The sequence below is a fragment of the Calonectris borealis genome, chromosome 2, assembly GCF_964195595.1.
Source record: "Calonectris borealis chromosome 2, bCalBor7.hap1.2, whole genome shotgun sequence".
Classification (NCBI taxonomy): Eukaryota; Metazoa; Chordata; class Aves; order Procellariiformes; family Procellariidae; genus Calonectris; species Calonectris borealis.
The window spans coordinates 24,598,933-24,618,492 of record NC_134313.1 but is presented as its reverse complement, the minus strand read 5'-3'; the positions used below and the strand labels follow the sequence as shown (position 1 = coordinate 24,618,492).

General features: G+C 39.0%; 2 protein-coding genes and 1 long non-coding RNA gene across 7 annotated transcripts in view; 1 reads left to right on the top strand and 2 right to left on the bottom strand.

Moving 5' to 3' along the window:
* SPAG1 (sperm associated antigen 1) overlaps positions 1–8,154 on the top strand; it is a 55,375-nt gene extending 47,221 nt beyond the window's left edge. Inside the window, exons 17-20 of the mRNA XM_075141346.1 lie at positions 819–945; positions 4,236–4,400; positions 6,372–6,749; positions 6,905–8,154. Coding sequence (XP_074997447.1) covers positions 819–945; positions 4,236–4,400; positions 6,372–6,749; positions 6,905–7,036 — 802 coding nt within the window. The 3' untranslated portion in view covers positions 7,037–8,154. The remainder of the gene's footprint in view (positions 1–818; positions 946–4,235; positions 4,401–6,371; positions 6,750–6,904) is intronic.
* Positions 1–19,560, bottom strand: part of LOC142078608 (uncharacterized) — a 390,353-nt gene that overhangs the window by 299,690 nt on the left and 71,103 nt on the right. The window lies entirely within an intron of this gene.
* The window catches only part of RNF19A (ring finger protein 19A, RBR E3 ubiquitin protein ligase), a 70,804-nt gene continuing 68,224 nt past the window's right edge, over positions 16,981–19,560 (bottom strand). For all 5 annotated transcript variants that reach the window (XM_075141368.1, XM_075141366.1, XM_075141367.1 and 2 more), the window contains one exon: positions 16,981–19,196. In XM_075141368.1, the coding sequence (XP_074997469.1) occupies positions 18,506–19,196 (691 nt within the window). In that variant the 3' untranslated portion in view covers positions 16,981–18,505. The remainder of the gene's footprint in view (positions 19,197–19,560) is intronic.

Genomic DNA, 19,560 nt, shown 5'->3' with positions numbered 1-19,560 from the left:
ACTTTTGTAAAACAAGGATTTTTTTCTTCCACTTGATGAGTGTTTTTAATAACAAAATTGGTTTTTTGTTAAACTGCATTATTTTCCAAGGGGAGCAAGTATTAATGTCACTGATATGTATCTTAAAATCTTTGTATAAATAGAGTAAACAATGGTAAAAGTTATAATTAGCATAGCATTTTGCAGCATTTTTTGAGAATACTGGTATGATTTTAGTTAAAAGCTAACGTGCAGTAGCAATATCTCACATGTGAAGAGTAATAGTTTGGAGAAAATGTACATTTTGAGAAAATAAAAGTAGGAACAGGGTCATACAACAGCATTATTTTAAAGGTTGACCTAATTCTGCAGCATAATTCTTTATGCTGTAATCTTATCAGCTTTCACAAACTAAGAAGGATTTGATTGGGCCAGTACTTGAATAGGAGACTTCCAAGTAATAATTAGGTGCAGAAAGCAATATTGCTTATTTAATCTAGAGCACTTTTTTACCCAGAATGGCTGTATAAAATCCATACTATATCCACTACTATACTATTATATTATAGTAACATAGGCTTTACTTTTAAAATACTTACATATCTGCTTAACTTCAAGCATTAGTCATACTTGAATTTTGACTTTTATTGCAGGAGTTGGCCCTCCCTAAATCCATCCGGTGATGTTATTAATACTGGGTTTGGTGTACTTTAAAAAATACCACATTGAGACTGAATTGTATGAAGTATTGTAATTAGCTTTTATGAGTCAGATACTGTTGGCACTACAGCACTGTAGAATTTACTTATATTGCAGTGTATTCTGTTTTTCTGTGTTAGAGCTCTCTGTTACTTGAAACTGTATAAATATGAAGAGGCTAAGCAGGATTGTGATCATGTTCTTCAGATAGAAGATTCTAATATTAAAGCTTTTTATAGAAGAGCACTAGCGTACAAAGGATTACAGGTGAGGAAAAAGAACATGGCAGGTATTCTTAAGCACTTCTAAACTTGCTTATCCTCTTCAAAGGCAATCAGGTAGTTGCAGTCAATGGGTGAATACAAAGAAAGTATGCAGTGCTGATGATTTATTACTTTGCAGAGCATTAGGCATACATAAAAAATTATACAAATAGTTTTGCAACATAAAAACCTGCATGTTGACGTGTAATCATTTGAGAAAATACAAGAATATTGGAATAAATGAGGTTTGACTGGAGATTGGTTAAGCAAGTTTCAACTCTGTTCTAATGTTCTAATATTCTTCTGGGTATCCCAATCTGTTTTTTTCTGTCAGGGTGTTTACTATATCTTTGCTGATGACAAATGGATTCTCTCCAAGTCTGTCTTCGTCTGTCCAAACTAAAATCTCAAGCTGTTTTTTGGCATCTGCTCATATTTGAGTGCTTGTCAGGTTAAACCAGAGTTTTAATTGTCTTCGTTCTCGCTCTCTTCCTTCTCCAAACATGTTCTGAACCTTTGTCAGTAATCCACTTTCTCACTCTGTGGACAGTGTGGGGACTCAACCTTTTCCTTTCCATCTACACAGTGGTGTTGTTGTCTGTACTATGTTTTTTTTGCGTATCCTTCTACCTTATCCTCATAAATGCAGACTTATATTGCTCATATTCATCCTGAATGTGACTGCAAATCTCGTGTTCCATCACTTGAACCATGTCGTTCCTTTTGTCCATCCCCTTCTTCAGTGATGTTAACTAGCTTCTACATTTCATAATTCTTTCACAGCAATCCTTACCCTACCTGTCAGCTCTTACCTGGTATTGAATGATCAGCTTCTCACTTCTGTTGGCTCATGATGGCAGCTATCATCATCTACTTCGTATTAAATTTTACAAGTGTCTTTAAACAAGCATCTTAAGTGCTTTCTCCCATGTTGCTTTTTGTAACTGGAGGTGATCACTCCAAGCGTCCACCAAGTTCCAGCAGTGTCTGTCAAATGAATACTTACCTCAGACCTCCATTATGTTTGATGCCTTAACAAAAAAATTACCTGATTGTCTCTCAGCTTACAGATCACCTGAGGACAACCTGTTTGTGCGTAGCAGTATACTAGCCTGTTGTCATCCTGTGTTATAATTCCAAATGCAAGTCCTAGGAACCATGGGATCTTTTTTTTTACGATAAATTTTTTCCTCTGTTACAGTAGCTATGAAATTTTGAAAGTTTCCTTTGATTAATTTTCAGAGAATTGAAAAGTCTTAATTTTGTGTAAAATCTTTTCTGTAACTGTACCAAGCTACCTGGTATTAATCATCTGTAAACTTATGGTGTTGAAGTTGATAAAAAATTAGTATAAATATGAGCAAAGGTATATAGTGATTCTACCAGTCAAAAAAAGGGAATTACACACTAGTGAAGAATGTCAAGAATTGGTGAAATAACGTCTGCTTTTTTGAATATCCTAGAAAAAGATTACTATTTTTATATTATTGAAGACATAACCTGAAACATACTGTTCATGGATTCCTTCAGAACAGTCTGAGCTGGGGACTCCCAAAATGTTTTGTTGTGGTTGGATTTAATGCCTTAATTATTGCTAATTCCAGGGATGTGAGTGATTCGTAAAACCAGAGAAAGCAACACAAATGATTTGAGGTTGACAAATGACTTTCTAATGAAAGATTTTAAGAGCTAAAAGCATGTAGTTTGGCAAAGACCTAACGACGCTGGGAAGTGTTATTTGTATATAAATATCCAGACATTTAACCCGAAAAGCTGCAGAGGAATTTAATGTAGTAAATGAGGGGTTTTTATAGATTTACTGAGGTGTAGTTAAGAGAAGATCAGGAAAAAATCATGCTGGTGTGTTGAATTAGGCCTATAACTAGAACACAGGACGCTGGACCGCATCTTCTACAGCTGATAGTCCAGTCTCTTGCTTTGGGTACAACCATATTGCATGATTTTTGTTGAGAAGTCTGGCAGACTGCAGTTTTAAATCCAGGACGGCTGGTTGTTTGCTGTCCCTTGTGGTCATTTTCAGAAGTCTGTTTCAGAATCTCATTTCTCTGTAGTTGTGAATCTTCACATCCATAATTCAAATGGTTTAGCTTAATTAGTAGCTGTTTTTTGACGAAAGCAATCTGCCTCCTTTCTGCATTCATTTGCTAAGGCTAAGTAATCCTAGTTCTCTTACTTTTCTTTCATGACACAGCAGACTTCAGTTTACTTACAGACTTACTGTAATGTCTCTGCACCTTGAATACTGGTCATCGGTATTGAACAAAATATTCCACGTAGGAAAGAGAATATGAGTGACTTGTACACTAGTGCTTTTATTATAGTTGATATGCTGAGGAAATACCTCAGCTGGTACATGAGGATTTTTTTCATGATAATATGAATGACTTATAGTAACCTTATGATACTGCTTGGGAACAGAAGAAATATTAGGTCCCTCACACAAAGAAATTATGTTGATCTTTTACTGTCTGCATGGTCTTTTACTGTTTACTGTTACATTTCATCCTTATTTTTGATACTCCAGCCCTCAAAGTGTCCTGATTTTTCTATGTGATAATCCAGTCTTCCTCAGAATTGGTGCTATTAACTTTGTCTCTCCAGAAAATTTAGTCTAAAAAATCGTAATTCCTAATGTCAAAATTTGAAATAAAAACATTAAACAAATGACAAGACTGATGATTGAGGAACTGTGTCCTAATGCCACTCGTATCACTGTGTTTGTCCTTCTAATCCTGTTGTTTATCCCAGAGTTCATAATGTAATCCCAATCTGCTCAAGTATAACCAGAAATTTCCCTTCTTAAACTGTAAGAGATGGTCTATTGGATTGAAGCCCAGGAAGATTAGGTATATTTTTAATCTAAGCTTAATTTAACTCTCTGTTATTGGTAAAGCAAGTATGCAAACTGTTGATGGACTCACATTATATTAATCTTGAGGAAGCATTACACTGTAAGCAATTATGCTTAAAAGCAGCAATATCTTCAATAATCTATTCTCTGATACAGGGAATATGTTTCTTAGAATAAACGATTTCATATTACATATTCAATACGGAAGTATTTAGTTGCAAAATACTAACTCAAGCTCATTCTCAGTTTCCTTTTTTCCCTCTAATGAAATTACGCTGTCTGTATTTAGATTATTTTTTTCTACTTAATGTCAAGATCGTAGCATTTTTATTTTTCTTAATTGTAAAGGACAGTATGGTAGTTCTAATTTATTTTTCTAGTGGTGTGTTTATGAAAAAAAAATCTTTCCCTTCTACTTTCAGAATTATCAGGCCAGTGTTGATGATTTCAACAGAGTACTTCTAATCGATCCAAATGTTCTTGAAGCAAAAAAGGAACTAGAGGAGGTAACCCAGCTGCTTAACCTTGACAGCAGTGCTGTGGTTGGTGGTCAGCAAAAGCAAAGGAAGAAAATAACTATACAAGAGGTATACCTGTTCATTTTTAACAGCAGGCAGTACAGAAGCCACACATTTGAAGAGATAATATTAAAGCTTTTGTTTTGCACTTGTTAGCTCTGCACTTCTTTTGGCGGGGGGTTGTATTTTTCATGTTATTTTGAGGGCATATGGGAGGATTCTTGCATATGATGTGTTTGGCATCCATTACATTCTGTAGTAAAGCTTGGACTGCTATGAAGTGTATTCAGAACCACAGCAGAAATGGAAAAAAGCATATTTAGGTGGCACTAAACTTGAGGATATGCTCCTTGTAAACAAAAACTGTTTTACAGAATACAGCTGTCAAATAGCAGTTTTACTTTTAAAGTCTGTGCTACTTGGGAAGCCTCTGGGGCTGTGCTGGCAAAGGTTCATTGTCAGCAGGTGTGCTGGCTGTTCTTGTGCTAGCAGTGAAGTTACTGGTCTGAAGAATGAAATCTTTCCTTAAAGAGCAAGAGTATGGATAAAATATCTGTAAGATCTTATAAAAGAAGTACATGATGTAATGTTATGTACTGGATCAAAATGTTAGCCTTGCTGAATTCTGGGTAGAATTAGGCAATGAAAGGATTTTCTCAGTCATCTGATATTTTTGGGTTGTAACTTTGCTGGTCCTTTAAGAATGGGGGAGGGGTTCCATTTTCAGTTTAAAATATATCATTAAAAACATAGTTTACCAGTCTGGATAGTAGTATACAGTGATACTGTAATTTGATTATGTAATTTCAAAATGGTGGTATAATGGAAACTGCGGTTATTAATATAGAAAAAATAATATTGAAACACTTCACATTGTCACGAGTTCAGGGGATTTTATGTAACTGGCGTAAGCCGGGTATGGTGTTAGTTAAGCTCTGAATTGTGACAAACAAAGGGACCTGGAAAGTGTTTAGAGGAGTTTGGGAAGTGACTGCATTGTTCAGAGACCACCTAACTACATTACTGGCAGTGGTAATTTTTCCAGGGGTGGAGCAGGAAGCATTTATGTTTGCTATCATAATTACAGCTGCCCTCTTAGAGAGCCTTCCCTGTCTTATCTGCTGTAGTGCAAGGTAGTTCTATGAAAACAGACTGCAAATAAAAGTAAGGAAAATTTGATCAGAAACTAGGATTTATCATTATTATTCCATTTTAATCAACCTGTAATTATATAGAAGACAGTCAAGATTTCTCTCTTTATACTAAGGGTTGTTGAAAAAATAGAACAAATGTCTATAAGCCCAGTGCAGTATTTTCCAAAAATGACTAGCTAATAATCTAGCTCCCAGCACAACACTGTACTATGCAATACAGTATCTTCAGCCTTTCCGAAAAACTTGGCAACCGTTGAAGAGACCCCGTTCAATGAGTTTTAGTCAGTTTATACTAATTCCACAACTCTTGATAGCTTGAAATGGATTTTAGCAAATGTAGTTGAACCCATAGTTAATTTTCTAGCAACTGATTCATGAAACTCAATACAGGCTGCAAACTCTGGAGAAGTTAAGTGGATATTCAGGTCGTTAGACTATGCTGAGCTTTCTCCTTCCACAGCGAGATTCCAAACAGCAACCTGATATACCTACCGTATGCTTGTACTATTCTAAAGGCACAGCAGTGAAATGAAACATGGCTTCAGTTCTGCTTGTCTTCTGCGACTTCACATTCAATATATGTAATACAGTCCTCCTTAGCTTTCTCCCAGTGGTCTTCAGTTGTCTTTCTTTAGTGGAGTGCCAAGCAGTGAAAGGAAATGTGAAATACGCACTTTTGACTACAAACCTTTACAGATGAATTAGAGAGGTACTATTCTGGGGGGAAGTAGGACATAGAAGAAAATAGGTGCCTTTCTTTTATGAAGAGTAAAATGCTAACTTTAATTTAATGACATTATTGATGGATATATGCATGCAGTTTATGAAGCTTCAGGTTATCTACATGTCCACATTAAAATGATTTGTTGCCATTTTCTTTGTGAAGGTGACTGAATCTGATGAACAGGAAGAGAGACAGTTTGCTACATCAGAAGATGCTGTGACTGATCATGTTACTTCTAAGGAACCAGTTCAAGAGTCTGTGCCACTGAAGACCTCTGAGAAACTGCACATTTCTGAACCATCTAATGCTTATGACTTTGGTCAGATTATAAACGCAGTGAATATCAATAAGGATAAAGCTGCTTGTGCAGATCTTTTAACAATTACTGATCCAAAAAAATTGCCAATGCTGCTAAGTAACAAACTTGAAGGAGAAATCCTTTTGATCTTTATCCAGTCGTTGGAATATTATGTACTTGGAAAAGATCCTGGCCTTGTATATCAGCACCTTTTCTACTTGAGCAAAGCAGAAAGATTTAAGGTAAGAACCTAGATTCAATGCATACTAAAATTGAACAAAAACTTAAATGAAATTTTCATATCTTACAAAATCAATGTAATATTTCCTTTTATCTCTGTCAGATACTATGATTTTAAATCGACCTGTGCTGATTATAAAATAATCTGTTTTTTCAGGTGGTGCTGGCCCTTCTTAGCAAAAATGAAAAAGAACAGGTTCAGCAGGTGTTTGACTTACTTTCAGAAAACCAGAATCATCAGTACTCTTTGGAAGATCTTGAGAGCCTTAAAAAGGTTTATGAGCTTTAAGAAGTTAAAATTTATTAGTTGCATGCATATAGTTCATGTTTATAAGATGGCTGTATGAACTCTGCAGACTTGCGTGGGTTGAAGTGGGTCTTTACCCGGACTGTTTGAATTCTATTTTGTTTTGACAGCATATGCACATTTAAAACTCGCTGCTCTTTTTTTCTTTAGTTGTATACATTTTTAATCTCTAGCATTTAATGCACGTCTTTGTGTTTAGTAACAGAGTTCATGTATTTGGCATACTGATTTTATTTAGACTGTGTTAATTATATATATAAAAATATATTTTACATTATATATATAATGGTGGTACGATAGATAATACACTTAGTCATCACTTGTATCATTCTGTGAGTTGTATGTTCTTGTGATAAAGAAGTGTCTTCGAGATAAACGGGTCAGTTAGTTAGCAATAGCTTTGCTAAAATGAGTTTACAAAAAGTATTAACATTTTTCAGATAAACTACTACAGGCCATCTGTTTCTTCACTATCCCTGGTCTATACAAAACAGATTTAAATATTTCTGGTGCAGTACAGCTTAGCAGCAAAGGTGAATGAATAATATATTACCTTGTCATGGAACACTTCGAATCAAAATAATTAATTATTAAATAAATGGGTATGTTTTTAAAATGATTAACAAGTGAGTAATTTTTAGTGCACAGAGAAATTTTTTTTTTCTGTGCGTGTAGAAGGACTGCTAGTTTGCATGGCTTGTGAAGTGACAGTGGTAAACAGGACAAGAAGTGGCTGCACTTAGCAATAAAAATATTTAACTCTTGAGTTTTGTAACCAGATTATTTAAAACACCAGCTATTTCTGTTTACAGATGTACTTATAAAGCTAAAAGTAAAACCATTTTGTGGACCAGTATGATTTTTTTTTTTTTTTTTTAATTTCAGGTAATACTTATGATTTGATTCTGACAAAGCTCCTTTTTTCAAGATGAAACTTCTAAATTTTTCAGATATCCCAATGCCTTCTTTGCACATGTGATATAAATGTATATCAAACTCACTAGCACAGCAGAAATACCATTAAGAATGTTGTTCTAATGAAAATTTTTCTCAGGTGTATATTAATTAAAAAAATAAAGTTTTTTTCTTGAAAAGTACAATTATGGATTCTCTTTTCTGGTTCTACACTCTTTAGGCTTATAATTCTGACATGTGGATTATGAGTTTTGTCTTGAAGTAGAGTGCCAAGAATGAGGCTTTTAATTCATAAAGCACTGTTAGTACAACTGATATTTTTTGTTTTTAAATGTCCTCTTTTTATGAGATTGTCATGTGGTCAAGAGAGATCTATCGCTCATCTAATCTTTGCATAACCAATTGTACTTAACCAACAAAGTGCCAATTTCATTCTTCAGTCGTGGTGGCAAGGTATTCACATTCACTAATTTCTGTGTTAGTGATTTCAATCTTTTTATTTTTCCCACTGCAGTTTAGTATGTTCAGAGAAGATTTGTTGTTTGTGTGCAACTTACTGACATAGTTTAGAAAACTTAATTGATTTTCATTTAATAGAGTTCAGAGTGTTTTAATAACAATAAGTAATAAGTTGGAGGATTGTATTAATAATACACAGATTAGGAAAAAGTTTTTTTGCTAAAAGAAAGCATAAAAACCAGCTGTGTAATTTTAAAAGTCTTAGTTGCTTGAAAACTGTAGTTGCGTAAGAGTCAATGTCAAAAGCCACCACATCACAAAAGCTCTTGATGAAGTTAAAACTTCCTCTGTGACACCAAAACCCCCAAGTATGAAGAGCTCTTTAGATATCTTTTAAGAAGCAGTCTTGACTGCTAAAGTTCGTATCTCATTTGTATAGCTTATTTTGACAACGAAGACAAAAATCAGAATCTTTGCAGCAGTAAATCATCATAAAAATATAATTTAGTAAATTTAGGAGACAGAGGTTATTAAAAAGACAAAAAGGCTTTAAAAGATCTTTAAATGTAGTGTTCTTGACAAATCATTTATCCATGAGGAAACAGACAAATGGGTTTTCATAGATGGGTGTACAGTATCACCGTTAATTTTAGGACAGTTTTAATCAATCCCTAGCAGTTAAACTAGAAGCCTAAAAGCAGTCCAGAGAAAAGTAATCCAGTAGTCTAGGAAGATACCTTTTCTGATAATACCTTCCAGCTTGAATGTCAGCTGAAAGAGGTTAACTCAGTTTGAGGTAAAAATGACAGAGATCAGCAGGTCAGGAAGCTAAAATTACCCCTTGTTAAGAAGTTCTAAATGGAGAACTGCAGCAACGTTTGCAAGTGAACCCGTTACCCAGCTGGCGGGAGGGAGCTGGCACCAGCTGCAGTCAGCTTTGTACCCGCGCGCGTCAGATGCAGTCAGCAAGAGATTAAATAACAAACATCCCCTGATGTGAAAAATCAGCACTTTGCCATGAAGGCACCCATCTTCTAAAGCAGAGAGCTGATCATGAGTATGTCTCTCTTCAATAGACAGCAATAAGAGGGCAGGTTTTGCTAGAAAGCTTAAACTCAGCCCTAACGAAATACTCGGCAACAAATGGGTTTTCACTTTCTGTGTGCGATTGGGTCTGATCTCTTCAGGCAGACCATAAGCTTTGGCTGGTTGAGGATTTAGACACCCCCTCCAGCCTACCCCAAACACTCCTTGGTAGATGGCCCCTCTAGCATAGCTTGACACTGATCAACAATACTCCAGTGTAGACCCAGGCATTGTCACATACCAGGAGCTGCTTTTTAAAATTTTTTTAAGCTCATCCCAGTCCACGATCCCAAAGGAAGGCAGCACTTTCTTGGAAGTCCTGCGTTCCTGAAACTGCCACCAGGCTGGGTGTACGCTCTCAGCAGATCCTGGGCACCAGACCCACTTCCCTCGCATGCAGCAAGCAGGTGTTCAAGGGCCCCACTCTGAGGGGTGTCCACGTTTCTTCCCGTGCCGTATTACTAGCCTCACTCCCAAACGAACCTCTGAAGCGGAAACCATTGAACAGTAATTGATGCAGTAATTGCGATCACCCTGCACTATGGGTAGCAGGCCCTAAAGTTTTAGGCACTACATCTTTGCTACATCTACTCTTTAAGTATCAGGTCAGCTGTATTATCTGCAAAACCTTGTCTGTCTGATGCTGCTCACAACCATCTCAACTATGAACTTTTGGCCTTAGCTCCCAACATTAATAAACGATTTTTTTAAAGTACAAGGGAATAAAGAAGCAGCTGAAACATTTGTTGTCTTAATAGTTGAAAGATGTCAAATAGACAAATACATACTACTTCTTCAAAAAAAAAAGTTTAGCAACTCTGAAGTGTAAGAAAAGTGGTCCATGAAGCTGAGCAAAAAAAAAAAGTTGAGCAACACATGAGCCGTTTGCCTGTAACGCCACCAGCGGGCGAGCAGTACTTGCAGTCATTTTGGTGATGTCTCTGCCTCCTTCAGATTTGATTGAGACTGGCTGCTTAGTTCAGACAGTATTTGAGGGGGGCTGACTGACAGGCAGGACAATTTCTAAAGCCATAGAACTTACAAAAATCAAACCAAACAACTTGTTAGGGACTGGACTGCTGAATTGGCCTGGACAGCTCAAGCCAAGGCCACCAGGCTTCAAAACCTGCCCCTCTTTTGGGGCAGCATCAGCCTACTGAAAGATTGAGGGGGGTGTGGAAGGAACTACTTTCAGGGGCTGAGTTCCTAAAGCCACTCAGCTGACAGGTAAGAGCTCCCTAAACGTGTCCCTCGGTTCGATCTGGGGAGCCTCTTCAGGGCCAGAGAGAGGAAGCTCTGCAGCCCTAAGTAGTTGCAGCATAACAGCTCTTTTATTGGTATTGGGGTTTGCATCCTTTTAAGAATAAAGCATTTTTCTCTTTAGAAGAGCGCAAGAGAATCTTGAATTTGGTACTTGGTTTTGTGGCAGGGAGACCCAAATTGCGGCTCTGTTACTCTCTCGGGCTTGTCACTCAGCATTAAGATCCACCTTTTTTTTAAAACAAACAAACCAAAACCAACATCACTACAAAAACCTGCTTCAGGAGAACATTGGTTATTCAGGTGGTGGGAACAGGCAAGTGAAGTGTGGTCCCACCACAGCAAATGCCAGAGTGAAAATATCTGGAAAATATCTGTATTTTCCTAGACGAGCTAACCAGGCTTGCAGTGACTGATTTGCACATGGATACAAATCCCTGTTTTTAACACAAGTAGAGAGTTAGCGATTTTCTTTCTGTAACTCCTGAAAGGAAGGCTACTGGCTAGGGAACAGAACACGCCAGGGAACGGTGTTTTGTACTACTGTTATTTTGCGCCCCTCAAGATATTTCAAAAATTTTTAGAGGAGCCATCGCCAGGTAGAATGGATGCTGTCGCCCAAGGAGCAACAGTAAGAGGTGCTACAAACAATGAGTGTCATCACAGCACGGTTGCTTCTCTGGCCAAAAAACTGATTTACTGCAGAGCCTCACCACCACTCTTTTTACTCTTCCTGCGTGGTGGTGCAGGCAGCAGAAGCTGGTGAGAGCTCAGTTACTGGCAAACCACACTCTTTGCTCTTATGTGGGAAGTTTTTTTCCACTCATTATAGAATAGAATCGTAGAATCATTAAGGTTGGAAAAGACCTCTAAGATCATCGAGTCCAACCGTCAACCCGACGCCACCATGCCCACTAAACCATGTGCCTAAGCGCCTCATCTACACGTCTTTTAAATACCTCCAGGGATGGTGACTCCACCACTTCCCTGGGCAGCCTGTTCCAAGGCCTGACCACTCTTTCAGTAAAGAAATTTCTCCTAATGTTCAATCTAAACCTCCCTTGGCACAACTTGAGGGCATTTCCTCTCGTCCTATCGCTGGTTACTTGGCAGAAGAGACCAACACCCACCTCGCTACAACCTCCTTTCAGGTAGTTGTAGAGCGCGATGAGGTCTCCCCTCAGCCTCCTCTTCTCCAGGCTAAACAACCCCAGTTCCCTCAGCCGCTCCTCATAAGACTTGTGCTCCAGGCCCTTCACCAGCTTCATTGCCCTTCTCTGGACACGCTCCGACACCTCCATGTCCTTCTTGTAGTGAGGGGCCCAAAACTGAACACAGTATTCGAGGTGCGGCCTCACCAGTGCCGAGTACAGGGGCACGATCACCTCCCTGCTCCTGCTGGCCACGCTATTTCTGACACAGGCCAGGATGTGAAATGAGGGCCAGGGCTTGTGAGCGCCCTCAAAACGAACCGCTCCATGATCTTCCCCAGCACCGAGGTCAGGCTGACCGGCCTGTAGTTCCCCGGATCCTCCTCCCGGCCCTTCTTGTAGATGGGCGTCACCCTCCAGTCATCCAGGACCTCCCCAGTTAACCAGGACTGCTGGTAAATGATGGAGAGCGGCTCAGCAAGCTCCTCCGCCAGCTCCCTCAGTACCCTCGGGTGGATCCCATACGGCCCCATAGACTTGTGAGCATCAGAACCTGCTCTGCTTTCTGTAAGCCATTTGCACATATAAAGGGCTACTCTTCATGGCTGGCAGGCCTTTCAGAAGCAAGCGAACTTCAGACTTGTGCATTAAAATAAACAAATTACATTTTTTTGAACAGCAGGGAACAAGACTCCTTCCCCACTTGTAAATCAGGATTTACGACCTGAGTTGGTGTAACTGTGCTCACTGCCTGCGAGCTGCAGCTACCCAAGGGACAAAGGGCAGGCAGCTGGAGGCAGGGTATCAAACGCCGATGGCTGGCTGAAGGAGTACTAAATATTGCTTCTCCGCAAGTACTCCCTCATTTACTGGGTCTCTGCCTGTGCAGCACTGTTTACCCACCCATTAGGATGTAACGCAGCTCAGTGCAAGGCACAGCCTCCAGCTGCGGCAGCGCAGGGCACTGCTGTCATTTCCTTGCAGCCCTATGCTATTTCTCAGTTGCTGCTTGCTAAATGCCACCCTCATAAATAAATTCAGCAATATGAGAGTCTTCTTGCTGGTAGCGAGAAGGATCATAGGGGGATCAAGTGCCCAGCACACAGAAGGGCGTGCTCAGAAACATCTTGAGCACACAGCCTGCGAGGAAAGGGTCGCTCGAGCCACATAAACCCCATCAGCACTGGTCTGGTGCCTAAACCCAACCGCTCTAATTTAGGCTGTTGTGAATTTTGAGGTCCTTATTGTTACAATGAGACAGTAAGCAATAATAGTCCTTTTGTCAAGCTGGCTCACCACGACCTGGTGAAAGGAGCTGCGTCTTGTCAGCTCGCCGGCTTTGCCCACCAAAATAATTTCTGCTGGTACCTGGTGTGCAGGCAGGTGCTGAGGCCGTCGTGTCTCAAAGACACAAGGTTGCCTGGACCTCCATCAGTTGGGTCTTGACTCTAAAATTTTCAGCAACCTCAAAGACAACTCTATTGCTGCCCGTAGTACTCAAGGGCACTTTAAAATACCCACATTTCAATCTAATTAAGTATATGAGATAGATTGCTATGTTATTCTATTTCATCAATAACTTTGAATTTGAACGAAACTGTTTTATCTGAGAGACAAGGAGGCTGTCTAGAGGCAGCTACTCAAAGAAGCTCCTTCAGCAGAGCCCAAGGGTTGGCTTCCTTCACAGCAACAGGATGCACCACACAATCTAGTTCCTCTAACAGAGGCCCCTTTATTCAAGTACAGCCCAAAGGGGGAATGCTTCTGTGCACTGAATTCCAGCTCGTGTAAAAAAGGGACCAGTGTGTCCTGGTCAGGACTTATCTCAGCACCTTTTCCAATTACATCTCCACAAGATGGTTTTTATGACCTCACAGAGGCTATTCCACCTTCTCAACAGTTTCTTTACAGATTCAAAACCTTATATGAAAATGGCCACTTAAAGCTCTACTTGTGCCTTGATCAGGCCCCACCCAAGGCAGAGGCATCCAAAAATGCTGCTGCCTTTTAGCGATGTGCCCTCACTGCCTGTCTGCAAGGCAACGTGGAAGGTGCTCTGCTGAGCAGTTGGACTCCCTCAGCTCTCTGCTCATGTCCACCTCCTGCCTGTCTCCCAGTCTTTGGCACCTTTTCATTTCTTGAAACCTCCAGTGCAATGGGGGCAAAGAATCCCAGCCCACCCTGCACAGAGCGCCCAGCCACAAGGACAACAGATGCGGGAGCATCGTGCGGTCCCTAGGATGTGGCGCAGAGAAGTCTCCAGCTCCAAATGCCACTGACGTACCATCAGGGCATGGCTGCGCAATGTGGACCAAAAATCCAAACTTCCCTTTCCAAACGCCTACACAGGACAGGATATTTTACCTTTCTTATTTTCTGCTCAGTACCCTTTCTGCCCCCTTCCTGGTATGATCTGGCTTAAATATAAGTGAATAAATTTTAACGAGACAATTTCATAGCATGACCTGGTATTTCGGGTTTGGGGTTTTTTTGTTTGTTTTTCAATGAGGCAACTAAAATCTCTCCCCTAAATACCTAAATCAAGTGAACTTTTATTAGGAAATTATTTTAAAATTCATTAACTCCAGTTAATATTTTTCAACCATCTGCTTGGTTATCCTTATAAAGCATTATTACCCATGAGAGTGATGGCATTACTAAGTGGGCAACTATTTAATTAATTTGGATTTGCATATCAAAATGACTGGAAGAGATGTAAGTCAGTAAAAAAAGTTTACGTATCAGTAAAAAGTAATCAGCTCATACATGCAAAAGTTTGAGACATTGAATCAATGAAAGGAAAGGATGTACAAGTCCAGATGCTTTACTACAAAAAAGCATATTCAAACATTGGGTGGAAAGCTTTATGACAGTTTTTATCTATTTGAAGTTGTAACTATCTCAAGTATTCTCTGATAGAGCAGATGTTAAAATTAATTTCCTCTTGAGATTCACAATCTGACATAAATTAGTCAAATCGGCCAGGAACCATGAAGAAAATTTCTGAAAAAGAACCACCATGTTGGGAGACCTGCTGTAAACTTGATCTTTCCTGTGGTTTAGTTCGGTGAAAGAAAAACTTTGCTTTATTGAATTCTTATGCTGGTAGATCTATAAACAAAAGAAGCATCTTCTATATTAGTGTATCAATGGAAGTGTTGTATCTTGAACTTTTTTTATAGACTCAAAACAAAATTCAATGCTGCACTAAATTTATTAGTGCTGTTTAGACTGCCTGACATATGAAATATTACCTCTGAATAGAAAGTTACAAAATGAATCAGCAAAACAGGTTTCTGCTAAAAACTTATCCAAAAGCAAACAGAAAAAAATTTACCGTATTTCAACGTTACCTCTTAATGTGGAATATAAAATTACCAAAATTATTTCAGAGTGACTGAAAACACCACTGTCATTTGATAAAGTTTACTTACAAGACTAAACTGTATTTCCAATTTCCTGCACAGCAAAATTGAAGCCCTGAGAAATTAAGAGTTAAGTTTAAAAACTCACAGAAGTAGGTCTTCCACCTCCCAACTCCCTGCTGTTAGCATTAGATTGCATTGCCACAAATTGATGTGCTTTAGTCACTTCACAGGTGTACTGGATACAGCCAAATCACACATCTTCAAATCTTGAGACATCAGCAAGGATTTTATTGCTATTGCATGAGACATCAGATTCAAAACTAAACAAAAGCCAAAGGGGAGGTTAGTCTTCTGCTGTATGGCATGGAGTAAATAACGTCTGGCTTCAGATGACTAACTGAAGGTGGTCGTATGGGGCTGCACAGAAATTTAACTTACTCAGAGGTTCAGAAATAGGAGGCCTTGAAGAACATTCACCAGTTGGACTGCATGTGCAGTGGCAGAAGCACGACTGGCTCATCGAGTCACGGTTTACTCCACTGCATTCTCCAGCCTCTGCCTAAAGAATCAGTCAATACTTCAGTTCATGACTTAACAGAGACACTTCTATGCAGGCCTGCAAAATTACATCAGAATTCACAAACTGGTGTTATAAGATGATGAACAGCAAATGCTTCATTCAGTTAACGCTGATCCTAATTCAATACATTTAATCCTCAGTAACGATGTATTTTTTATAAGTGTTCAGACTGGGGGAGGGGGGGGATCAAATCAGGAACAAAGTACAAAAAGGAACTGTTAACACTACCCTCTCTACGAAATATAAAATTTGCATTCGCTTCCAGTTCAGACTGCCTGATGACAAGGCAAAAATCGCCTGTATGCCTTGCTACCATTTCTAGGGTACACTATGTTTCACTCATCCTATTTCTTATTCTCTCTTTGAGCATCTGCCATTGGAAACGGTATAAATAATGCTCTAATTGCAGCTTTAGAGTTGACCCAGCAAGAGAGTCATCCTCTTGTTATTCACTCTGATATAAATATAGCTTACATATGGGTTTGGGATGAGGCAGATCCAGTTATGTCTTCTGTAATACATGCTAATCAATTTTAGTTTCTTACTTCCAGAGCCTGTCATGACGCAGGTGAGAAAGTGAGCCTAATGAACAGGCAGGTCAGCCAAGCAAAAAATACCAGTTGTCACCCAGAAACTCTGGCCAGTCTGCAGCGTTTCAGAATGAACTTTGTACAGACTGTGTGAACCAAGAAAAACACCACTTCAGATGGAGAAAGAGTTTGAGTTTAGCTCAGCAATCTGACCGTAGCGTGTCCACTTTGTACCAAGATGGTGCAATTTTGTTTGAAGAGTAATATGCTGAGGCCAGAGCGGCAACCTCTCAGAAAACCATTTCCCGTCCTGCCTGCCATAGAGACAGCTCAGACTGCTGTTCTTTAAGATGAAAAGAAATCAGGTTGAAGTCTTGTACAAAATGCAACTAACTTTAGAGCTTGTATTTCAACATATCACAGCATTGAACTTACAAAGCACACCTAACAAAATCAAAGTGTTTAAAGGCAACAAGAGATAACAGCAGTCAGCACCTTACAGAAAAAAAAGCACCTTCTGGGAACATACACCTTTTTATAAGGCTAATCAGCACACTAAACAAAGGACCACTAGAAGTCAGTATTTAGACATTTATTTCAGATATGCAGTTTACACGCATATTATTGAGCAAAACTGAATTGCAAATATACAAATACTGTAACAAGCATTATCAAATAACATAACTGGCACTAGTGTTATAAGCATATTACTGAAACTGGTGAGGCTAAGTCATGGAAGAGGACTGCAGCTGATGGCATTTTCTTTTTATCCAACCAAACTTCCAGTAGCACCATAATGGCAATACATGAAACACATGACAGAACATTGTTAACTGTTACTCTGGTATTTTTTTTTCTTCATTTTAGTGAATTACATAGCAAAAAAATGTTAACAGTGCAGGCGCTTTGGCCAACTTCAGCTTGTGTTCAGCTGTACATCTTCCATATGCAAAAGGAAAAGAAAAAAGCCAGCATATTTGGAACCCATCTTTGCACTTGGGCAGTCATTGCACTGCACTTTGATTCTGCACGTCTTGCAAAGAGATGTCATGTCCACTAAAGCCTGAGTGAGTCTTTGGTAGGCTAATACTTCATTATTATTATACATTTATCTACCACAGTCATTTTATTCACTAGAATTTTCTTTTGTGATCCAAGGTGGCCAAAGAGGACATTCTGGAAAACATTACAGTAAAATCCTCAAACGACCAGGCACTTCAAACCCAGTCTTTTCCAAAGGCACCAAGAATTGATGGGGCACCGTTTTCCCCCCTAATGAAAGGTGACTGCATCTGCTTTTCTACAATGCTTATAAATCACTGGATTGTTATTTTACAGTTTTGATACACTATATAGTAGCCTTATCTGCTGCATGGTTGGTTGCATGAATAAATAAGTAACCCCACTGTTCTTCACGGGTGATGTCTCCATTTCACCATATATTAAGTACCAATTTCTTCTGTTTCAAAATTATGTAAAATGCCATAACCTTGCTCAAAGTGTACACACATACAAACACTTCTGACACAGGCTACATCCATCTGAAGATATGCGGTTCACTCTACATGCATTCTAAATACAGTGTGTCCAGTTATGAAACAAAATTATCATTAAGAATATTCACTGTTGAAATATGTTTGTATAGGTCTCTGCAAAACTTTTGCTTCCCTTAAATAGAGTTCACACAAGAATGGTTTTAAGTCACTAACGCTCAGCTAACACCCATTTATCCCAAACCCCATATTTTCCAAGTGAACAGTGCAGGACATATTATTCATTTCAGCATTTAACATATTAAGAATTTACCAGTTTTTATCTAAATACACCAAGTATATGCTTTCAAGCAAAGTTGTGGCAAAAATACAAAACATGGACGTATTTGTACTGCTGTAATGCACTTGGTTAAAGCCTTCATGTCTCTTCACACAGGTCTAAGATCCATATGAAGTATTTTGCCTTATCAGACAAGTATATATAAAATGCAGTTGTATCAAAACCTTGCTTCTGCTGGTCACCTGAAACGTACGGAACTCGCATGTAATTCAACCAGCTTTCAGACAGGGTTCTTTAGTGGTAAATATATTTTTGCAGCACTTATAGGCTTAAATTTCAGTCTGAATAGCAGTGCTTAATTCCACAGCATGTTCTGAATGGTTGTTGTTTGCTTCTTTCAGTGTTTCACCAACACCTAAATCTACATCTTTCGAAGATCCATTATTAATGCTTTCCTCAGCAATGTAACTCAGCTGTGGAACATCAGTGCTTGGGGCTGTTGGAACAGGCGCAGGGATTCCACTTGGCTGTGGAGAGTTTTCCAAGCGATCATTTTCCACCTCTGGGAGAACACTGACTGTGGTAAAGCGAGTGTGGTAGTCGCTGGAACCATGGCTACAGGAAGTTTTCATGCTTTCCATATCTGAGCAACTAAACTCAGAAAAATGACTCGAGTGAGAATCTGCTACAGATGGAATACTATCGCTAAGAGAGGGAGAGTCAAATTCACTGGAGTTTGTGCTTTGCTGTTCCAACAGCTGAGCATCCATGTCCTCTCTTGTCTCATTTATCTTCATGCTACTCTTCTTTCTCAGCTTACCTTTACATTTTTTTCCTGCTGTTGTTTCTTTGGACCACTTGGTGGCACTAGATTTACTTTCTGGCAAGCAGGCCGATGAACAACCGGCGTTACTACGACCTGCAGCACTGCCATCATCAACACTACTGCTTCCGCTGTTGTGTCTGAATTTGGCTGGCTTTGACTCAATATCCACTTGCACTTCCATACTGTTGCCTTCCCTAGAACAAGAAAGAATCCGTGAGTGTAAGTGGTCCTCTAAGACAAGCCAGCTAACACAGCAAAACAAACTCTTACTGCTTTCCTAGATACATAGCAAAAGAAAGTTAGAGAGATGTAACTTGTTTTAGAAAAGTTAAGTGTTTAACCAAATAAACAACCCAAAGAAAAACAAAGTCTGAAAGATCAAGCACTACTGAGCTACAGTGATGGTGTTCCTCTTCGGAAATAACCTTGGCAAATACAAGCAGTCACACGTAATTCAATTTGTAACAAAATCTGCAGTTTCAAAGGGTAATCGTTGAAGTAGAACGGCTGAGGCATGCTTAGAATATCCTTTAATAACAAGGCTTATTAATCTTCTGT